General features: G+C 40.0%; 1 protein-coding gene across 2 annotated transcripts in view; it reads right to left on the reverse strand.

Moving 5' to 3' along the window:
• The window catches only part of LANCL1 (LanC like glutathione S-transferase 1), a 49,340-nt gene extending 39,489 nt beyond the window's left edge, over positions 1-9,851 (reverse strand). The window contains exons 1-3 of one of the 2 annotated variants that reach the window (XM_049888085.1): positions 9,799-9,851; positions 9,396-9,492; positions 6,005-6,122 (exon numbers count right to left, since the gene is read on the reverse strand). In XM_049888085.1, coding sequence (XP_049744042.1) covers positions 6,005-6,122; positions 9,396-9,476 — 199 coding nt within the window. In that variant the 5' untranslated portion in view covers positions 9,477-9,492; positions 9,799-9,851. The other variant, XM_049888084.1, reaches the window with a different exon arrangement.
• Between the last annotated feature and the right edge of the window lie 11,954 nt (positions 9,852-21,805).

The following is a 21,805-nucleotide window of genomic DNA, read 5'->3' on the forward strand; positions in this document are numbered from 1 at the left end:
AGCGATAATTTGGCAACTATTAATTACCGTCTGAAAAACTGATTATTTGCACAACACCTTGTTCATGGAGAAAAAATGAGGGTGATGAGAGGAATTTATGTTAATAACTGCTTCATTTGACAACATGATACCGCTGTGGTAATTCATAAACTCCTCCGTCCTTTCTTTTCTAGGGCCAGGGCGTTCACCTCTGTTATGAATAAAAAAATGTAAAAGTCAGGTATACAGCCTGTAAACTCTCACTGTGACAACCCATAGGCCTAAAAATGTCAGGTTTTGGGGGAAATAATGTTTGAATGCTACTAAAGCCCATGTTAACCTCACTGTCACTGCCTTATAGTATCCTCTGCTTTTGTCTTAAAATAAAAGCCAAGATAATTTCAAGTGTAAAATAGTTTGTAAAGTGAGTTTAAAGTACTTCTTAAAGCAATTATTTGCTTCTTTTAAATTTCTATTTAAAATTATCACATTACTAATAAAGCATTCTGTATGTGGGTGTTTTTCAAAGCACATACAACACAAAGAAGTGTTCTGGCAGAAATTCTAATAAGTGTCCTATTGCCACTAGTCTCGATTTTGCTGAAAAGACAGAAATGGGAAAAATAACGAAGTCTAGTTTTTCCGTTGCCAAGTATGTATGTAACATGAGACACACAGCGGTGCTCTCTCTCTTCACCAGAACCTTTCAGTTTCAAGATCAACTGAGACAAATCTAGACATACCATGAATGAATGAAGCATTACGAAGTTGTGCAACCTAGTTTTGTAGTTTTAGAGTCAGGAACTAGAAACGCAGCTGACTATGGGGTTGAGTAGGACTGATACATGCTACAGGCAAACAAAGGACTTTATTATCCTATGACAAGCAAACAAGCATTTGAGAGAAAGAGTTTGGGGCAGAAAGGGGAGGTGGAGAGCTGTTTAACCAAGCTGAGGAAATATTAATGTTTCACATTTTAGTTTAGTCAACCGCAGTCCCTTCCTACGTTTAAGTTACAGTTACCACTAGAATATTTATTTCTGATTTTGGCATTTCTGTAATACTTGCTTACTATGGCAAGCTTTATGAAGACAATTATTAAAATGAAAAAAAAAAACAAGAGAATAAAGGTACTTTGAATCAAAATCCAAATATGAGTCTCCCTGGAAACTAAGAGCCCGTAAAACACTGCTTACCAAATTTCCAAATATTTTATAGGGGTTGGTCAATTCATCCCTATAAAAATCCACCCAAAGTGGACAGAAGTTAAAGATCTTTTTGAAGATGGAAAAATTAAAGTTCACCATCCAAATGCCTTGTGCAAAATGTAGGAATAAAGACGAAAATCATCTTTCCTGTCATACAGGACTTTTAGCAGAGCTTGGTAGATCCTATCTCAAAATGGACTGCCAGAAGAACGAACAAATTTGTCTTGGAAGAAATACAGCCAGAATGCTTCTTAGAAGTGAGGATGATGGACTTCAGCTCACGTACTTTGGATGTATTATCATGAGGGACCGACCAGTCCCTGGAGAAGGACATCAAGCTTGGCAAAGAAGAGGGATTGCAAAAAAGAGGAACACCTTCAAGGAGATGGACAGACACAATGGCTGCAATGATGTGCTTAAACATAGCAACGGTTATGAGGATGGCACAGGACCGGGCAGTGTTTCATTCTGTTGCACACAGGGTCACTATGAGTCAGAACTGACTGGATGGCACCTAACAACAACATCCCAAAATGCACTCTCCCCATTCCTTTAGTAACAGAACACCAGCTAAGAGACTATAATCATTGTCATTTCTTGCTAACTGGTATGACAACGTGACTAAGTTCTGGGCAGTGAAAAGTAAGCACAAGTGAAATGCTGGGTAGGACTCCCAGGAGTCTTTTTAAAAGGAGGGAATGCATTCTTTGCGTCTTCCTTCCTTCAGTTTGGAATGCTGATGTAATGACTATCTTCAGAGGCCTATTTGTCAAAGAGCTGGAAGCTAGTAGCTGTGGGATGATGGGGCAGAAAGGAGCCTGGGTTCCTGCTGACATGCTGAGGCCACCATATCAGCCCTGGACTGCCTCCTGGTGACCTTCTGCATGATAGAAAGATAACCTATCTTATTTAAGCCACTGGTATTTAATTATTTTTTTAAATGAGTATATCAACTGAACCTAATCCTATTCCTAATCATACTCCTAAGTGAACTGCATTAACTCTCAGGCCATACTTCTACTGGGAAATGAAATCTGACACAATAAGATGGTAATTTAAAGTTCTAACTAGTTCTACATTATGCAGTTTTCTCATACAAACCCTGTAATGAGTAATAATGATGGTAATTGCAAAAGCTTTCATGGTACACTGACAATACATGTTCAATAAACGCCAACGCTGAAGAAGGAAATAAAGTTTAAAAGGTTTTCTACAGTCAGTCAGTGTTTCCCAAAGTAATATAATTTTGTTTTGTTTTTTAAATAAAATTTATTTTTTAACTTTATTGTGCTTTAGGTGAAAGTTTACAGTGTAGTTTCTCATTCAAAAATTTATACACAAATTGTTTTGTGACATTGGTTGCAATTCCCACAATGTGTCAGCACTCTCCCCCTTTCCCTTTTCACCCTGGGTTCTCCATGTCCATTTGCCTAGTTTTCCTGTCCCTTCTAGCCTTCTTGTCTTTGCTTTTGGGCAGGCGTTGCCCATTTGGTCTTGTACTTACTTGACTAAACTAAGCAGTACTCTTTGTCATGTGTGTTATTTGTTTTATAGGCCTGTCTAAACTTTGGCTGAAAGCTCAACTTTGGGAGTAGCTTCAGTTCTGAGTTAGATGGGTGTCCAGGTGCCACAGTCTCGTGGTGGGGGTACCTCAAAAATTATTTTTATATTGAAAAAAAAAAAAAAATGCCCAAAGGAATTAATTTAATCTGGATTTAAAAGACCACAAAAGAGTTGAGAACAACTGTTCAGTAATTCTTATAGAACTAAGCCAACATTACTAACCAATGATATAGTATAATCATGTCAACAGAAATCCAACATTTACTGTAGCTCTTGTATTAACTTCAGTTCCTTCTCATGAAGGAAGTTTCCTCATCCAGGAGGGGAAATTTCTTGCCTAGGTTCTGTGGATCCTCGTTGCATTTAGCTGACCTATGAGGCAGTGGTTCAGCGGTAGAAATCTTATCTTCCATGTGGAAGACCCTGGTTTAAGTCCCAGCCAACGCACCTCATTCGCAGCTACCATCTCTCAGTGGAGGCCTGAGTGTTGCTACGATGCTAAATAGGTTTCAGACTAAGATGGACTAAAGAAGAAAGGCCTGGTGATCTACTTCTGAAATGAAGCCAATGAAAACCCTCTGGATCACAACTGTGTGATCTACAACTGATCATGGGGATGGCACAGGACTGGACAGCATTTTGGTCCATTGTGCATGGGGTTGCCATGAGTTGGGAGCCACAACACCACCACCGAAGTAATATAATTTTGAACAAGTTAGCAACAAGAGCAAACAATAAATTAATATTTATAAAAACATGGCCCCGAATTTGTTGCTGAACAAAGTTAAACAAATACAGTCCCTGTCTCCTACACAGCACCTTTTTTGAAAGATAAAATGGAACACATACCAAATTAACATATAAATCTGCACTTAATTACATAAAGACTGCTTTGGCACACAATGCTGAGTAGTTTGTGTTAAGATGTTTGTCACTGCATTGTCAGTGTCAATAAAGTTGCAGTTACAAATAGATGATACTTGGTAAGATGTCAGATAATTGGAGAAATTATGAATTTCTGTGGTGGAATCTGCTTTAGATTCTTATGCAACTCAGTTTCCTGCTATTCAGATTGTCTGAACACTGGCACAGGGAAGCATCTTACTTATCAAAACACTGGAGGAGACAGTCCATTTTATGTGGGAATAATGGCTTTTTAACAGTGTTCGATTAGGAGACATTAGGAACCTTGCCTCGAAAGCCATTAGCAAATTTATCTAAAACAGTTTATGCTACATCATAAAACAAGCAGCAACTGAAGACACCCTAAACTGCTTAGAATGTCAATTTGCCTCAGACAGTTACTACATAAGCTGCTTTTAGTACTCAGGAATGAGTATCACGGGTGCTTAAGGATGAATGGTTGAAGGACATTAGCATTCAAAGCAGAAAATGCCATAAATCCCATGCTGCCAAAAACGCAAGACAATCAAAACTGCGTTTTAGTTTGGAGTGAAATTTCTTTTCTAGTTCCAAGGAAAGTTTAAGTTTTAGTTTCTCAAATAGCTTTAGAGATATAGGGGCCTAAGAGCTTTTCCTAACACGGTCAAACTACTAATTGAAACTTGAAATAAACCTCATTTCTTCTCCCCCTAAAGCAAGGTACCTTATAATATACAGTAATATAAACTCATCTCAATGGGTAGTTTGAGGTTAAGTCATTCTTTTTGTCATCAGTCCTGAAATCGAGTCTAGCCATCTGTCTTGGTCTCTTTTTTTTTTTTTGCCAAGGATATCAAGATAATAAAACCAAAAAAAACCAAACCCAGTGCCGTGCCGTTGAGTCAGTTCTGACTCATAGTGACCCTACAGGACAGAGTAGAACTGCCCCATAGAGTTTCCAAGGAGCGCCTAGTGAATTCGAACTGCCGACCCTTTGGTTAGCAGCTGTAGCACTTAACAACTATGCCACCAGGGTCTCCATCAAGATAATAAGAAACTCCAAATATATTAGGAAGAGACCTAAAAGTCCAGGCCTTATGTATTATTACAATGTGGCAATCAAGAAGAAAGCTAAAGACAACCATGTACTTGTCCTGCTTTATTCAAATCCCCGTACTTTTAAACAGATAGTACTTTTCACTGAGATTAATCTACCAGTAACACCATACCTGGGACACAGTAGATGCTCAATAAATCAGTTGTTATAACTTCCCTCTTAAAGCAAAATACTTTCACTTTATTCTCATCTTAACATTTCTTGTGCTAAATTTCTAAAATCCACAAACATGATAAAATTAAACTGTGGTGAAACCTTCGAGAGCCAGAACTTGACGGGACTGCCTTGTTTTCCCAGGTCTTGCAAGTTTTCTACCTTTGGCCGGGTGCAGTCTTACCACTTCTCTATCACTTGTTTTAATGGAAAATATTTGAGTTTTCTGTCTCTGACAGATTTCCACCTTACACAGGTCCCAGCTTTGGCAGGTTTTACTGAACGAGAAGGATGACCACACATTATCTAGTCCATTCTTCTTATTTTAAAAAATACTGGCCTTCAACATCCTTGAGATTATTATTTTACTCTAATTTTAATGCCCTTCCCATCCTCAAAAGGAAAGGCAGAATCCCTTGCCATTATTAATGGAGGACTGCCATGAGATTGCTACTGTGAATTTCTCATATAACAATTCCTCAGAGTAGGGTCCTCCATAGGTTGCCACCTGTATCAGGCCCAGGAAGCCTACCTGCATTTTTATGACAAATACCATTGCCTTACATTCAAATTCAAATATGTTAAGCTGCAAACTTGTTTCGCCTTGTCTACTTGTCAAATGAATGGCAAGCACCGCCTCTCTAAACTGGGCTTTCTTCACCCTGTTTTAAAAGTTACGTGGTAACTTGAAAAAAATGATTCTTCTGGACATGTTTTCTTTTCTGTGGATAAATCCTCTTTACCTCTGTTTCCCACATTGCATTTTGGGACTCTTCCCAGCTCTTTCCACTGGAATTCCATCTCCAAATTAACTACGTAATTGCTGAACCTCATTTTTTTCTCCCCACAATATAGCAACAATCCAAATTTATGGCGGGTGTGAACTCCATGAACATGCTTGCCATGGCCGGAATTCAGGGCACTGTTGAAAATCTAAGATACCAAGGCTAGGTGGAGAGCGCGGCTCTCTTCCAGAAGCAGTTACTCATATGCAGATGCCAGAAGCATTTAAGAGTGTATCATTCAGTTGCACAGCTGTCAAAAAGCAATGCTCTGGCCCCATATACACCCTTTATTTCAGCTCATGGCCGGCACTTCATACCTGACCAGCCAGTGTAACAAGTGCCATCCCGAGGGTCTGCTGACTTTAGGCCTCTCTCCATTTGCTGAAGAAGCTCTCGAATCTTATTGTTCAAGCGTTGCGAGAACTCAGGGGTCAGCTGTAGATATTAAGGGAAAAACAGTATCAAAAAATATAGGCCAGCCAACTTCTTGGACTACAAACTAGCAAAAATATGGGGGTACTCAGGCCACATTTTTCTAGCTGGGAGACCTGGACAATTACTTATTCCTAAGCAGCACAAATCAACAAAAATTAAAAGGACTACTATGCCTTCTCATTTAAGGCACAAAAGATTATGTTGTAGCTTAAATGTTTTACACAAGATTCTTAGTTAAATACTAAAAAGGACTGCTGATGATAAACTGGCTCAGAGTAATTTTCCATCTAATGGGGATGATCTATTATTTCAACCAGTGTTTTTTATTAGAATTGTACAATAATGAGTTTTATTAAATTAAGCAAAAATTAGAAGATGTTTGGTGTTTTCAAGCCACTGCATTTTTTTGTATTCAAGCAGCTGTAATGTTTATCTCCTAGAGAAACATTCTGATTGTTTTTATTATTAAAAAAAAAATAAAAAAAATAATTCAAGAGGTATCCTAAGAAAAACAAATTCATGGCTATCAGGTAGCCTCAAGCAGAGTGGAAGGAATGCCAGATCTAGAGTCAAAAATCCATGCCTGGCACAGAACGGGGTTTAATAAATACTGCTCAGTGAATGGACCTGGCTATTAACGGTATTAGCTAATTGACCTTGCTCAATGCATAACTTCTTTATGCCTCAGTTACCTCCATGAAGTCAGGATGATGATGACAATAATGACACCTGCCCACTAATCTCAAAGAGTATTTGGAAGATCCAATGAGATGTGTCCCAGGTACTTGGCATCTGGGGATGTAAGATATTTCTACTATTCCAATGTAGCCTAAGGATTTACTAAAAAAAAAAAAAACCAAGTAATAATTTGGATTTGGGGCTTGGGGGCTAGAAACATCCCTATGAAGGCCCAGCAGATGCTGGCAAACCGAGAGGTCCACCCATTTATTATATTCATCTTCCTAAAAGTGATTAAAAATATTTTTCTGACTTGGTAGGTCTTAAAAGGTCGCTTAAAGTATTCCTCAATAATTTTAGGAATTTTTTGTGGTTCCCGGATTCGGATTTCATAAAGCAGTAAAATTTCAAAAACAATGTAGGGAAATGTTACAAAGGTACAAACATTTTATTTTACCACGTAAGGACTGCAAGGACAAACCTAACCACTATCTGTTAGCAACAGAATCTCATTTTTAAATAAGGGCATCATAACACTGAAAGTAGTAAGAAAGCAGTATCAGAATTAATAAATAACAATAAAAAACAGCAGATTAAGTTTCACGCATGAAGAATGTCTGATAAGGCAGACGACAGTTGGCTCATTTATTCTCAAGTACTCCTATGATCTCTTATATTTCACTATGTGAAGAAGGAACCACAAGGTTTGAGGGACACATTCTCATTATCTAACCATTTCTGCCAAGAGGTCAAGATTTCATCAAGTCTTGAAAATTCATTTAGTAAGTTACAATATACTTCCACGTTAGTATAAAAGGTCTTTCAATCTCAACTAGATAGAAAAGTGCATCTACATAAGAGCATGCCATCTTCTGTACATAGATCATGTAAATTTATCATCTTGCCTGGCCTTTCTTCAAGAGACCAAGAATAATGAGAATGCCTCAGGAAAGGAAGTGTGCTCTACTATTTGGCATATACTACATTTACAAAGGTGACCTGCCCGAGAAAATGGATTGCTTGTGGCAGACCACCAAATTATTCAAACTCTAGCAATAATTTCAAGAACCTCTAAAAGCTTTTTTTCTGATAGATGCCAGAAAACAAGACAGATTTCCTTATTGAAATCTTTGTGTTAACAAATTAAGGAGGACAGATCTCTGGGGTCCGAGCTTTTGTGTTCAACTTCAAACAATTTTAGAACTGGTATGCTAGTTTTTAGGATCTGTCAAAAAAAACATGTGTTAGGCAATAAATTTTATTTTTATTCTGGGTCAGGGGACACTAGTTGAAATTTATGAATGCCTTTTTAACCCCTCAGAAATAAAAGAGTTAAATTTGTAAGCATTTTAGTTGTAGGCAGCCTAAATTGTGAGCTCCATTTTACTGAAAGCCTCTATCATTAGGACACACCCTCCAGTGTTCTTTGTGAAGTTGGCATGAAGCAGCACGTCCTCCTCCAACAAGAAAAGACCTATACTTTGGCTTCAGAATTTGTAGAGCTAGCAAAATGCAACCTCATATGGCCAAGAGGAAGCCATCTACCTCAAGATAATTGCAAAAAGCTTTGCTTGGGCAGTCCGATATTGGTTGTAAAATAATGAGATTGCCCCTAACTCCGTTTACACGTTGGTGGCCATCTAGCCTACAGCTCTTCTCCATCTCTTTCATCTTTCCTACCTGCATTCCTGTCCTGAGTTAAACTATAATGACAAGTGTTTTAAAGAAAGAATTAAGAGAGCCACGTGAAGTTAACTTGACAGGGAATCTGTGAAGCTATTATATCACACGTGAACTGCTTTTTTGTATGACTGGCAAGTTGAGAAATATAAGCTGGTAAAAGTAAGAACTATGCATGCTAAAACTTACAGATCACTCTTCCAACCTAACTAGCTCTTAGAATTTCTCGAAATGAGGTGTGCTTAAAAAGAACTGTATTCCCTCTTAGCAATTATGTTCACCCAAAGAGGCACAAGAAAACATAGGCCCCTTGCTATCTCACATCCAGGTTTTCTTTTGCACAATGGCTTGTGAGATGCTACCCAGTTTACTAGTTTTTTAAGCTGTGGGGATGTCCTGGGAAGAGTGTCAATGCTATAGAGGATTTCAGGCCTATGTGCTAAATTTTAGCACCTTCCTTTTAAGGATGTCCTACACCTGCCTTAGTTTACTCTTGTCCTTACCTGGTCCATACCTGCACTTCTATAAACATGTAGAATCATAAAGAAATACGTGTGACTACCACTAGGATTCCTCAGTTCTTTTTAAGAAGCAAATCAGAATAGATGGAAAATCCAAAATGACACAGTGAACTGCGTAGCTACCAATTTTTACAATTCATATTATCAATGGCTATTCCCTCAATTATTAATTAACACTAACATTAGCAACGACTCCTTGCCTCATAGAAATTCAACATTATGCCAGAGTTCCAACTGTATATTTAATATGTATTTTATATACTACACTTTATATATTTTGCCCCAAATTATACATATTTTTAAAAGGGATACTCATCCCTTTTAGGCAAAATCAAGATCCTCTCTGAATACTGCAGGGGAGGTGGGGATAGAGGCAGATATATCCTAAACTCACCCTCCCGGCAGAATCAAAGTAGCCTTCAGCCAAGGATTTGTTATAATCGGCATAAGGATTCGGGAAGGCCCTTTGAGCCATGACGCCGGAAGCGAACCTGCAGAACAGGGGAAAAAGAGAACCCAGGTTGAGATGGGGCTGGTGGGGGAGCTGAGAGGGCGGCTGCCGGCGCCTGGGCAACACCTCCTTCCCTCCAGATCCCAGGCCACGGGGCGGCCTCGGCAGTCCTAGTGGACCCGGGGCCCATCGTGGTCCAGCCCCTGGGGCCCGGCACCACCGCATAAAGGCTGCCAGGGCCCCGCACCCACCGGTATAAGGGGGACCCGTTTTACACCCCACGCTCCCACGCCTGCGATTTGAAGCAACTACGGCTTCGGCTTCACGCAGCCCCACCCAGCCGGACCTCTGGCCCTGCAGCCTCGGACGACAACAGAAGCGGCGCTTTCACCGCCCACTTCCCGCTAGCAGAACCAATCAAAGCCTCCGTAGCTCCGGAGGCCCACCCCCTTCTCACTTTCAGTTTGTTAAAGAGACAGCAGTATGATTTCTAAAAGGTAGTTGCAGGGTGAATTCCTGCGTACCTGGAGAAGGGACATGTCTTAAAACAACGTGGAAATGTGCCAAATATTCCCTACCTGTCTTTTTTTTTTATTTTTAAGATATTTTATATTCAAGTCCAGATGATTACTAATAATTTTTTTTTTTTTTAAACCTGGAGAAGGAAAAATACTACCACTGTTCGGACTAAATAATTGGGAAGGATAATTTCTTTTTAGAGGCTTCCAAACGTTTTTTTCCTCTGTTAAAAACAAAGCAAATACAGGAAAACAAAACCACCACCAACAAAAACCAGGGTATATTGAAAAGAGGAATAACAAGACTTTTGGGGATTATTTATACTCAAGGGCACTCAAGAGGACTGATACCAAATGGCAATTTATACTCAAGGGCACTCAAGAGGACGGATATCAAATGGCAATTGATAAAACTTCAGGGAAAATACAGTAATACCTGTGAAAGCCAGAACCTATGTAAGACAGAAACTTGTCAGAGAAGGAAAACGCAAATGTTTTCTACTAAAACGAGCGATAGAAAAGTGGTAAGACTGTACCTTGTTAAAGGCGGAAAACTTGTGAGACCTGGAAAAATAAGGCAGTTCTGTCCGGTTTCGGCTTTCACAGGTTTCACTGTATATGAAAACAAACCACACCTCCTAAAAAATCTGTTCTTTAGCTTAAATTGGACTATAATCCTGAATATTGACCCCTTTTAAAAAATAAGACAAAGAAGACAGGAGGTTCACAACATTCAATTTCAATGTTTAATAATCTCTGTTATCTGAAAAATTTCCCTTTCTTTTAAACTTAAATCCTACCTGGTACAGATAAGGCCCATTCTGTTGTTCTGAGAATTTTGGCGTTCAGTTAAAAAAAGTCACTCTTTCCTCTCTTTCCTTTCCTCCTTTCAACGCAGGAGCCTAACCCCAAACCTCCAATTGTGGAAGCTCAATCGCCCCTTTCAAGTTTGTCCCTCTGTAGTTGCCATCCCAGACTCTATTTCTGACCCCACTCTCAGGCTCGGTTGGTCTTTTTAACTGTTTTGGACTATTATAGCTCTCCCAGGAAACTTCTTAGCTTCTTTTTTCTTTACCAAATTTGTGGAGATTTAATAGATGCTCTCAATGAATTTTCAGTTGGATGTGCTTCATATTCTAAAAGATGAGTCTGCTGAGGAGCAGTTGTGTTAAAGTAAAAGAAGTGAGAGGTATTTTGTCAATTATTTTTCTTTAATTATTGCAGCCTTACTATCAGTTTATCCCATTCACAGTCTTTATATGTACGATTAGTAATGAGTGTGATATTTAAGTAAATTCGTGACTAGCAAAGAGAGTGTGGCATCATAAGACAGTAGGTTGTACTTATGCAAAAAAAAAAAAAAAGTGGAAGAGGAAGGTGGGAAGAAAGTAAGAAAGTAGGGAGAATCCTGGTGGGACAATGGTAGTACAAAGGTTGGTGGTTGGAACCCAGCTAGCCGCTCCAGTCTGCGGGAAAAAGACTTGGCAATTTGCTTCCGTAAAGATTGCAGCCTAGAAAACCTTATGGGGGCAGATCTATTCTGTCACATGGAGTGACTCATGGAGTCACTATGAGTCAAAAAAATACTCGAAGGCACCTGACAACAACAACAACAGGGGAGTAAGGAAAACTGGAGCTTCTTGGTCAACTTGAAGGACTGCTTTCCGAAGACCACAGAAGTAAACACATAAGGTTAAGATAGTGTGGGGGTTCTTAACCTTGGCACTATTGACATTTTGGACTGGTACGTTTTTGGGGCAGGGGAAGGGAAGGGTGCCCTGTTTATCGTAGGATGTTTGGCAGCATCCCTGACCTCTACCTGCTACATGCCAATAACACTCCCCCTGTGTCCCCATCCCCCAAGTTATGACAATCAAAAATGTATCCAGACATCGCCAGATGTCTCCTGGGGGTGAGGGTGGAGCAAAAGTGGCCCTGATGAGAACCCTGAATGTAATAAAAAAAAGTTTAGTGCAAGTGGTTAAGCGTTCAACTGCTGCCCAAACGGTTGGTCGTTCAACCCACCCAGAGGATCCTGGGAAGACAGGCCTAACAATATACTTCAGAAAGGTCACAGCCTTGAAAACCCTATGGAGCAGTTCTACTCTGCATCCATGGGGTTGCCATGGGTTGGAATTGACGGCAGCCAACAACCACAAAAAAAGTCTAGACGGTTTTATTCCAGTGTTCCCATTGCAGATGTGGCTTGCTAGAATATTGTGCTGCAAAGAATATAGGAGGAATAGGTTGTGTGTTTTTAGGTTGTGTGTTTTTAGGTTGTGTGTGTACGTGTGCGTGTTTAAAATTCAGATGCAGAATTAATTACACTCTTTTATTTTAGTACAGTATCATCAGTACATGCGAGACTATTCTGTTTTCTTTTTCTCCCTTAATTCCCTTTTCCCACTTATTCATCTCCTCCAGAGGGCAATCACTACAATATGTTTAATTAATATATCCTTTGGAAAATATGTCATGTTTTGGTGGGTATGAATTTTTTAGTAAGTGGAATGGTGCTGTAAATATTCAACAACCTATGTTTTAAATCTATCTATGCTGCTTTATGTACATTCAGTTTGTTGTTTTAGATTTACACAATACTGGGGAAGCTAGCACAACTTGTACAAGGCAAGGTCATGGAAGCTTCGTAGACATACCCAAACTCCCTAGGGACTGAACTGCTGAACTGAGGGCTTTGGGGACCATAATCTCAGGGACCAACTAGCTAAATTGGCATAACGTAGTTTATAAAGAAAATGTTCTACATTCTACTTTGATGAGTAGCATCTAGGGTCTTAAAAGCCTATAAGTGGACGTCTAAGATCCTCCACTGGTCTCACCCCTTTGGGAGCAAGGGAGAATGAAGAAAACTAAAGACACAAAGGAAAGATTAGTCCAAAGGACTAATGGGCCACAACTACCATGGCCTCCATCAGACTGAGTCCAGCACAACTAGATGGTGCCCAGCTCCCACCACTGATTGCTCTGACAGGGATCACAATAGGGGGTTCTGGACAGAGCTGGAGAAAAATGTAGAACAAAAATTCTAACAAGAAAAAGTCCAGATTTATTGGTCTGACAGAGACTGGAAAAACCCCAAGAGTATGATCCCCAGATACCCTTTTAGCTCAGTAATGAGGTCATTCCTGAGGTTCACCTTTCAGCCAAAGATTAGACAAGCCCATAAAACAAAATGAGACTAAAGGGGCACACCAGCCCAGAGGCAAGGACTAGAAGGCAGGAGGGGACAAGAAAGCTGGCAATAGGCAACCCAAGTTCAAGAAGGGAGACTGTTGACATGTGGTGGGGTTGTTAGCCAATGTCATAAAACAATATGTGTACTAACTTTAATGAGAAGCTAGTTTTCTCTGTAAACCTTCACCTAAAGTACAATAAAAAAAGATTAAAAAAAAAAACCAAAATAGTTTCTGTTGATTTGATTCCTGTTCATAGTGACCCTATAGCACAGAGTAGAACTGCTGTATAGCGTTACCAATGAGTGGCTGGTGAATTCAAACTGTCAACCTTTTAGTTAGCAGCCATAGCTCACTGTAGCTCTCAACCACTGTGCCATATAGTTGTACACTTACACTATTTTCATAGTATGCCTCCATCTCGTTTTAATTATCCATTTCCCTAATGATGGATGTTGTCTCTAACTTCCACATTAGAAATAATACCGGTAATATTTAGGTGCAATTCTTTTATAATCTGAATGTTAGTATCCCTGAGCTATATACCCAGAAGTCAGATTGCTGGATCATAGGACATTTACTTACTTAATTTCCTCAGTACTGTTAGGTTACTTTTTATAACCACTGGATTAATTTATATTCCTTGGAGCAGTACCTAATAATTTCTGTCATTCTCACCTTCTCTCTAACACTCGATATTATCTATCATTCTAACTTTTGCCATTGTAATGGGCAATGTGGATTTATTTTTAATGTTTAAACTTTTAGTTCTCTTATTGTTAATGGTGTTGAGCTTTTCTTCACATACTTGTTAAACACCTGGGCATCACCTGAGATTTACCGGTTCATATCCTTTGCCCATTTTTCTATTAGGTGTTGCATTTTTTTCTTGCTGATTTACAGGGATTCATTTTGACTTGTTTTTGTTTTACTTGGGGGAGGGTATCTATTTTGGGAGTCCCTGGGTGGTGCAAATGGTTAACACTCTGTTGCTAACCAAAAGGTTGGTGGTTTGAGTCCAGCCAGAGACTGAAAAACCTGGTGATTTACTTCCGAAAAGTCAGCCACTGAAAACGCAGTGGAGCACAGTTCTACTATGACACACATGGGGTCCCCATAAGTCTGAATTGACTTGATGGCAACAGTTTTTAGCTGGTATTCTACATATTAATCTCCATTGGCTTTAGGTATTGCTGATATCTTCTCTACTCCGTTAACTTTATCTATGGTATCCTTCGTTGAGCCACAGTCCTTTGTTTTGATTTAGTTAAGCCCATCATTTGAAGATTTGGCATCAGGAAGTCTTTATCCACTCATAGGCTGTAAATATGACCTCTTACATTTTATTTTAGTAGCTTCTTATCATTACACTTAAGTCTTTAGTCTCTCTGGAATTTGATACAGCATAAGGCATGGATCCAGCATGATTTTGGGAAGGGAGGTGGAGTTGTTACTCAAATTTCAAATACAGTCAAAGCATGAACAAGTCTTCTCTATGTTAGTGGAAAAAACCCAAGTATTTAAATTACTGGAAATCATATAGAGCTCATTTTTCTTTGTTAGGGAACCAACACAGAGAATTCTTCCTTGACTCTTGCTAAAAAAAAAAAAAAAAAGTGTTTGAACTTAAGAACTTCTGCTGTCACCTGTGGCTACTGTGGCTGAACACATTTGTTAGTAAAACAGGTTTGACTGTTGATAATTTTTCAAGGACCTTCCCTTTTTAATATAAATAGATCGATTTTCTTTGAAAAAAATTATAATGTTCCTTTGTTGAATTTGTCATTCCTTCTTGCGTAGGCTTTCTGGAAACAAAAATTGTATTATTGCCTTTAAAACAGAATACCTCTAGAAATCAAGGAGGATTTATATCAAACAGAGACGTACCGTCTGAAGGGTCTTTAGTTCCATTCTAAAACCTCAATTTCAATAATGTCATATTAGTTAGGTGAAAGCTAAGTTGTAGTCACAAAGCCAAACTTAAAAACCAAACCCATTGCCGTGGAGTTGATTCCCACTCATAGCAACCCTGTAGGGCAGAGTAGAACTGCCCTATAGGGCTTCCAAGGCTGTAATCTTTACAGAAGCAGACTGCCACAGTCAGGAAAACAGGGAGAAGTGCACAGCTGATGTCTTCAGCCCTAGACCTGGAAGTGGAATTCGTCACTTCCCTTGTTATTCCACTCAGGAGAATTTAGTCACATGGCTCCTTTAACTACACAGAAAATAAGTCTTCTGCTGAGCAGTTGCTGCTGTGAGAAAAGGGGAGGATCAACTTTGGTGTTCTCTCTGCCTGTGACCTCAGCAACCAGGGCTCTTCTATTTCCTTCTACATATTCCTTTAAGCTTTGGTAGCTGGGTTGTTGGCCAATGGTAGTAGACAGTTCACAAGACTTCATATTCTTTCTTTGTCCCAGAAGATTCTACCTACCCCCCAAAACAAGGACCCAAAAATCAGGCAAAAGCTTTTTATTTTTATTTTTCAGGAAGTATCACATCTTCTTGCTGTTTCATTTTCAGCTCAAAGAAGTGTAAAGCAAGCGTTATCTAAGCTTGAGTTTAATATCACCGTGCTGTTGGTTTAACATCCAACTGGGACTATGTAATACTGAAACAATTTTCTTTTTTGCTCATAGTGTAGAATTCATGGATTGACAGGAGCTATTTTTTTTTTATTGCCAGTGGAGGAAACAAGAACATAAACAGACGTACACCACGGGCTCTCTGGTATACACTTTAATTTCCCAAAGACAGTGTTTCCTATGGTGCCAGCAGCATTTCCTCCTCCCTTACCAGGACTGTTATTAGTGTGTTGACAGATTCCTTTCTCTAAATCTACCTGCTGGGTAAGAACCGCTATTATGTGAAACACAGGTGTGCTGGGATTTCCTTGAGAGATTAAAAGGACAGTGAGTACAGAAAGTTGGTTAAAAATATACAAACATTTTAACTTTTCTGCCCCGCTCTCTACATTTAACGTTTGAGAAGGTAACTTGATCAACACCCTTAGTCTATGGCTTTATAAGCAAAAAGAGTCTTTCCTCTTTATTATTGAAAACATGTACCTACATGGTGTTAAGGAAATGATGTAGATCCTCACATCTCTATATACTTAGAATGCATGACGTCAGTAGAGATTGAAAGTGTCCCTTATCCAAGACAATGAATGGTTTCCAAAATAATAAGTCATTAATCAGGTGGAGCCCTGGCGGTGCAGTGGTTAAGAGCTTGGCTGCTGACCAAAAGGGTCGGGAGGTGGAATTCACCAGCTGCTCCTTGGGAGCCCTATGACTCAGTTCTACTCTGTCCTATACGGTTGCTATGAGTTGGTATCGATTCCACAGCAGCATATAATCAGATGTATTACGTTTGCTTCTATCCCTACCCAACCACACAAAACTCATCCATGCAATGAGATGATGTTTTACCAAGAAAGTTCCATTTTGAGATGTTCTTTTGACATATCTGGCAGTCCTTCCCCCTGGCAGGGGAAAATAGCCAACAAAGAAACATTCTGGCCCACACAGCCTCTCTTTTGAGCTTCACAATTGCCTCACGGCAGGTATCCAATCATTTAAAAGGAAAAACTTAAAAATTTTCTGACTTGCCTAGTAGCCATGTTATTTGTACTTCATTTTTTCTTTCTATTTGCCGTAAGGGAGCCTTGATGGCCATAAGAGCCAAGAGTTCAAATATAAAGATGAGTGACTATGTGAGTAGGCTGTAGTTTATCATAAGAAATGGGAAAAGCTGCTACTTCAGGGCAAGATGAATATTGCAGTGTAACTTACAGGCCTAGAAGGAAACTTCAGGAATTCAACTGGCTCATTCTGCTTCTGCCATGCAAGATGATCTTCCAGGGGCCACATTCTGGTCAGTCAGGGGCTGCAGTGGCTGCACAGCTAGGGTTATAGTTATAGGGAGGAGCAGGCTCTTTTGCCATTGTCAGAAACCTGGGTCCAGGCTGCTCTGGGAGCTGGCTAAGAAAGGGAGGGTCAGATTCTTAGGCCTAAGCTCCTGCCCCCTGTTGGACAGGACTTGGGATCTAAGGAGTTATGCAAATCTTTTCTCCTGGGGAAACTCCAAGTTCTAGAACAGTGATTCCCAAACATTGTTTCACCTCAGGAAGGTTATTCAAAAACAAATTCTCAGACTTCACTGCCAACAATTCTGATTCAGGAGGTTTTGTTGAATATGCTTTTTTTTTTTTTTTTAAAAAATAAGCTAGGAGAGAGGCATGAAATAGTTTCTCAGAGTTTCCAGAAAGAATCAATATGGCTGATACCTTGATTTGAACTTGTAGCCCCTAGAAGTTATTGTGAGACTATAAATTTCTGTTCTTTAAAGCCACCCTACTTTGTAGTATTTTGTTACAGCAGCCCTAGGAAACTAATACACTGCTTAAAAAAATAAAGATATATTTGATTAGAAAATTGCTTCAGTATTACGCAGTCCCAGCTGGATGTTAAACCAACAGCGTGGTGATATTAAACTCAAGCTGAGATAACTCTTGCTTTACATTTCTTTGAGCTGAAAAAGAAATAGTGTATTTCTCCACAAGAAGATGTGATCCTTCCTGAAAAATAAAAATGAAAAGCTTTTGCCTGATTTTCAGGTTCTTGTTTTGGGGGGTAGGTAGAATCTTCTGGGACAAAGAAAGAATATGAAGTCTTGTGATCGCTAACCAGTCTCCATCTCTGGGTGGTTCCTTCACCTGAAACACTTTCAAAGAAGGAGCATCTGTAACTCCTTTTGGAAGTCAGTTAGAGTTTCCAATCTCTTTTGTTTCTGTTGCCATTGTTGCGTGCCGTCGAGTTGATTCTGACTCATAGTGACCCTATAGGACAGAGTAGAACTGCCCCATAGCGTTTCCAAGGAGCGCCTGGTGGATTTGAACTGCCGACCTTTTCGTTAGCAGCCTGAGTTTTTAACTGCTTTGCCACCAGGTCTCCAATTATTTCTTATTACCGAATGTCTCAACCAGACGTTTAAACACGTTTTGAGCAGGGTGGAGAGCAACTAGTCATGACAAGTTTTTATATGTTTCAAAACTGTAGCTTTATTTTCTTCAGGCAGACTAATTCATCCTTTCATCACTTGGCTCAGTTTATACTGTTTTAATAAAACTCTGTCATGAAGCCAGGGGCTAGGTAGAGTAAAGCTAACAAGAAGCTTGCTGCCTCTTTGTGTGGAAAGGCTCATAAACTGTCAAAAGCATCCTGTGTTGTGGCAGGACCACAAAAAGGCAAAGAAGGGAAGATTGGTCCAAAGCCCTTTCCTAAAAACACCATCTACTGTTCACAGGGCCTTTACTGTGTGCCAGGCGCTTTCATTGGATTATTTCCTTTGATTCTTGTAGCCATTTTGAGCATTTCCCACTTTTACAGTTGAGGAAGCCAATACTTACAAAGTTAAGTAACTTTTCCAAGGTCATTACCAAGCGAGTGGTGATGCCAAAACTTCTGACTCAAGAGCCAATACGTTCAACTGCCTGTCGTAGGGCTACTTCCACCTAAACCAAACCAAATCCACTGCCATCGAGCCTATTCCAACTCATAGTGACCCTATAGGGTTTCCAAGGCTGAATCTTTATGGAAGCAGACTGCCACATCTTTCTGCCACAGAGCCACTGGTGGTTTCGAACCGCCAACCTTTCAGTTAGCAGCAGTCTATTGCTTTAACTAATGTGCCACTTGCGCTCCTTCGAACCCGTTGCTGTCGAGTTGATTCCGACTCATAGCAACCCTACAGGACAGAGTAGAACTGCCTGAAAGAGTTTCTAAGGCTGTAATCTTTACCAAAGCTGACTGTCGCGTCTTTCTCCTTTGACATGGCTAGTGGGTTTCCATTGCTGACCCTTCAGTTAGCAGCTGAGCACTTAACCGCTGTGCCATCAGGGCTTCTTCAGGCAGCTCTAGTAGTCAGTATTTCCTACACCCACCCTCCCGCTGATGGACATCAAGACTCCCGTGCTGCCACTTGGCTACTCATGCCCCACTCTCTACCCCAACCTATTACAAATTCCCCATTTGTTTCTATCGTTTCTGCTGTAAACCTGCTCCGAACCCTCGTTCTGAATATTTAAGAATGGCATTCAAATAAACTGATAGAGATGTGCGTGGCAGCAGACAAACTTTGTAAATTTGCCTGCAAGAATCACATTATTTCTGCTTCCATGTACCTTGTTTATACACAAGGTTGCCTCTGCCTGGATAGGTAGGAGTTGGGTCTCTATAAATGTCTCTGAATTTGTTGGCTCTTTTGTTTATTCATTCACCCGTACACCCACTCAGTCGTCAAGCAGGTGTTTCAAATAGGTGTTTATGGAGAACTTATTGTGTTCTAGGTTTGGGGAATATAACAATAAAAGGTGTGATTTCTGATATAAGGTATCTCAGTTTCTATGAAGAAAATGAATAAGAAAACAGATGATTACCAGATAAGTAAATGCTCTATAGATGTACAGGAAACTATAGAATTCATGAGACAGGTGTCTAACCAGGCCTGGGGCAGTAGTAAGGAAGGTTCCTGGAAGGTGGTACCTGAGCTGACATGGGAAGGAAGTATAGCAATGAGCTAAGTAGAGAAGATAAGAGGGTGATCATCCCAGTCAGAGGAATCAACTTATGCAAAGATGGAGTCTTTGCACAAGGTAACAACACTTTCAGCAAACGCCAGTACCCACCTGGAGGGAAGAAGAAGGGAGTGGAGGCCTGGAAGGAAGAGACTGCAGAGAAAAGCTGGTCCTTGAAGTTCCTATAAGACATGGCAGGGAGCTTACATCTTATCCTAAAGAAAATGAGGAACCATGGAATGAGTTTTTAAATAGTTTTTTTTTTTTTTTGACGTGCACTAAACAGCATAGTTAAAGTTAACAATTTGATAGGTTTTGACTTAGGTATACACCCATGAAACCATCACCACAATCAAAATTATGGTTATGTCCATTACCTCCAAAATTTCCTCATGCCACTCCGTAATCCCTCCTTCCTACCCCTCCTTGACAACTCCTGCCTCCTGCCCCTCTACCCCCCTAGCCCTTGGAGACCACTGATTTTCTTTCTGTAATATATTGTAATTTGCATTTTCTAGAATTTTATGTAAATGGCATGATTATTTTGAGATTTACTCTGTTGTGTGTATGGACAGTTCATTCCTATTTATTGTTCAGTAGCGTACCATTGTATGCCTGTTGATGGGCGTTTGGTTATTTCTAGTCTTTGGCTATTACAAATAAAGTTGCTAGTAACATCACTGTACAAGTCTTTGTATGGATATATGCTTTTATATCTCTTGGATAAAAACTGAAATGGCTGGGTAGTATGTTAAATGTATATTTAATTTTAAGAAACTCTTAAGCTATTCATCAGTGGTTGTACCAATGTACATTCATACCAGGAGTACATGAGAGTTCAAGTTCCTTCACATCCTCTTCAGTATTTGGTATGGTCATCACTTTACTTCTAGGCATATGCATCCTAGTGTATGGATAAGGAGCCCTAGTAGCACAATGGAGCCCTGGTGGCACAGTGGTTAAGAGCTTGGCTGTTAACCAAAAGGTTGGCTGTTTGAATCCACCAGCCGCTCCTTAGAAACCTTATGAGGCCGTTCTACTCTATCCTGTCGGGTTGCTATGAGTCAGAATTACTGAAGGGCACTTAACAACAACAACAGTGGCACAGTGGTTAAGTACTCGGCTACTAATCAAAAGGTCGGCAGTTCGACCCCACCAGCAGCTCCATAGGAGAGAAGACCTGGCGATCTGCTGCTGTAAAGATTACAGCCTAGGAAACCCTATGGAGCAGTTCTACTCTGTCATATGTTTTCACTATGAGTCAGAACCGACTAGAAAGCACACAACAATTACTAATGATGTTGAACACTTTTCATATGCTTATTTGCCAACCAAAAAAATAAATGAATAAAACCTGTTGTAGTCAAATCGATTCCAACTCGTAGCAACCCTAACTGTCCCATAGAGTTTCCAAGGAGCAACTGGTGAATTCAAACTGCTGACCTTTTTGTTAGCAGCCAAACTCTTAACCACTATACCACCATGGCTCCTATTTACCAACCAACCATACATCTTTTTGTTGAAATGTCTGTTCAAATCCTTTGCTTCCCTTTTGTATTAAAAACAAACCAAACCAAATCTGTGGCCGTTGAGTCGTTTTCGACTCATAGTGACCCTATAGGACAGAGTAGAACTGCCCCGTAGCTTCCAGGGAGTACCTGGTGGATGTGAACTGCTGACCTTTTTGTTAGCAGCGGTAGCACTTAACCACTATGCCACCAGGATTTCCCCTTTCTTGTTAGGGTATTTGTTTTCTTAATAGTTCTGAGAGAGATTTGTATGTTCTAAATACAAGTCCTTTATCAGAAATGCAATTAGCAAAATTTTTTTTTCCTAGGCTGTGGCTTTTCTTTTTGTTTTCTTAACAGTTTCTTTTGAAAACCATCTAATGACTGGTTATTTATGGGAGTACAGGGGCCTGTCCCCCTTGCCTCATCTGGGCTGGGACAATTCTGAAGGGACGTCTTAGATAGATCCTGAGCTCCACGTGGGATGGGATGGGCAACTGTCCCAAGTGCATTGTGTGTCAGCTTCTCCCTCTGCTCAAGCCGCCTGTCTCACTTCTCT

The sequence above is a fragment of the Elephas maximus genome, chromosome 6 (assembly GCF_024166365.1).
Source record: "Elephas maximus indicus isolate mEleMax1 chromosome 6, mEleMax1 primary haplotype, whole genome shotgun sequence".
Taxonomy (NCBI): Eukaryota; Metazoa; Chordata; class Mammalia; order Proboscidea; family Elephantidae; genus Elephas; species Elephas maximus.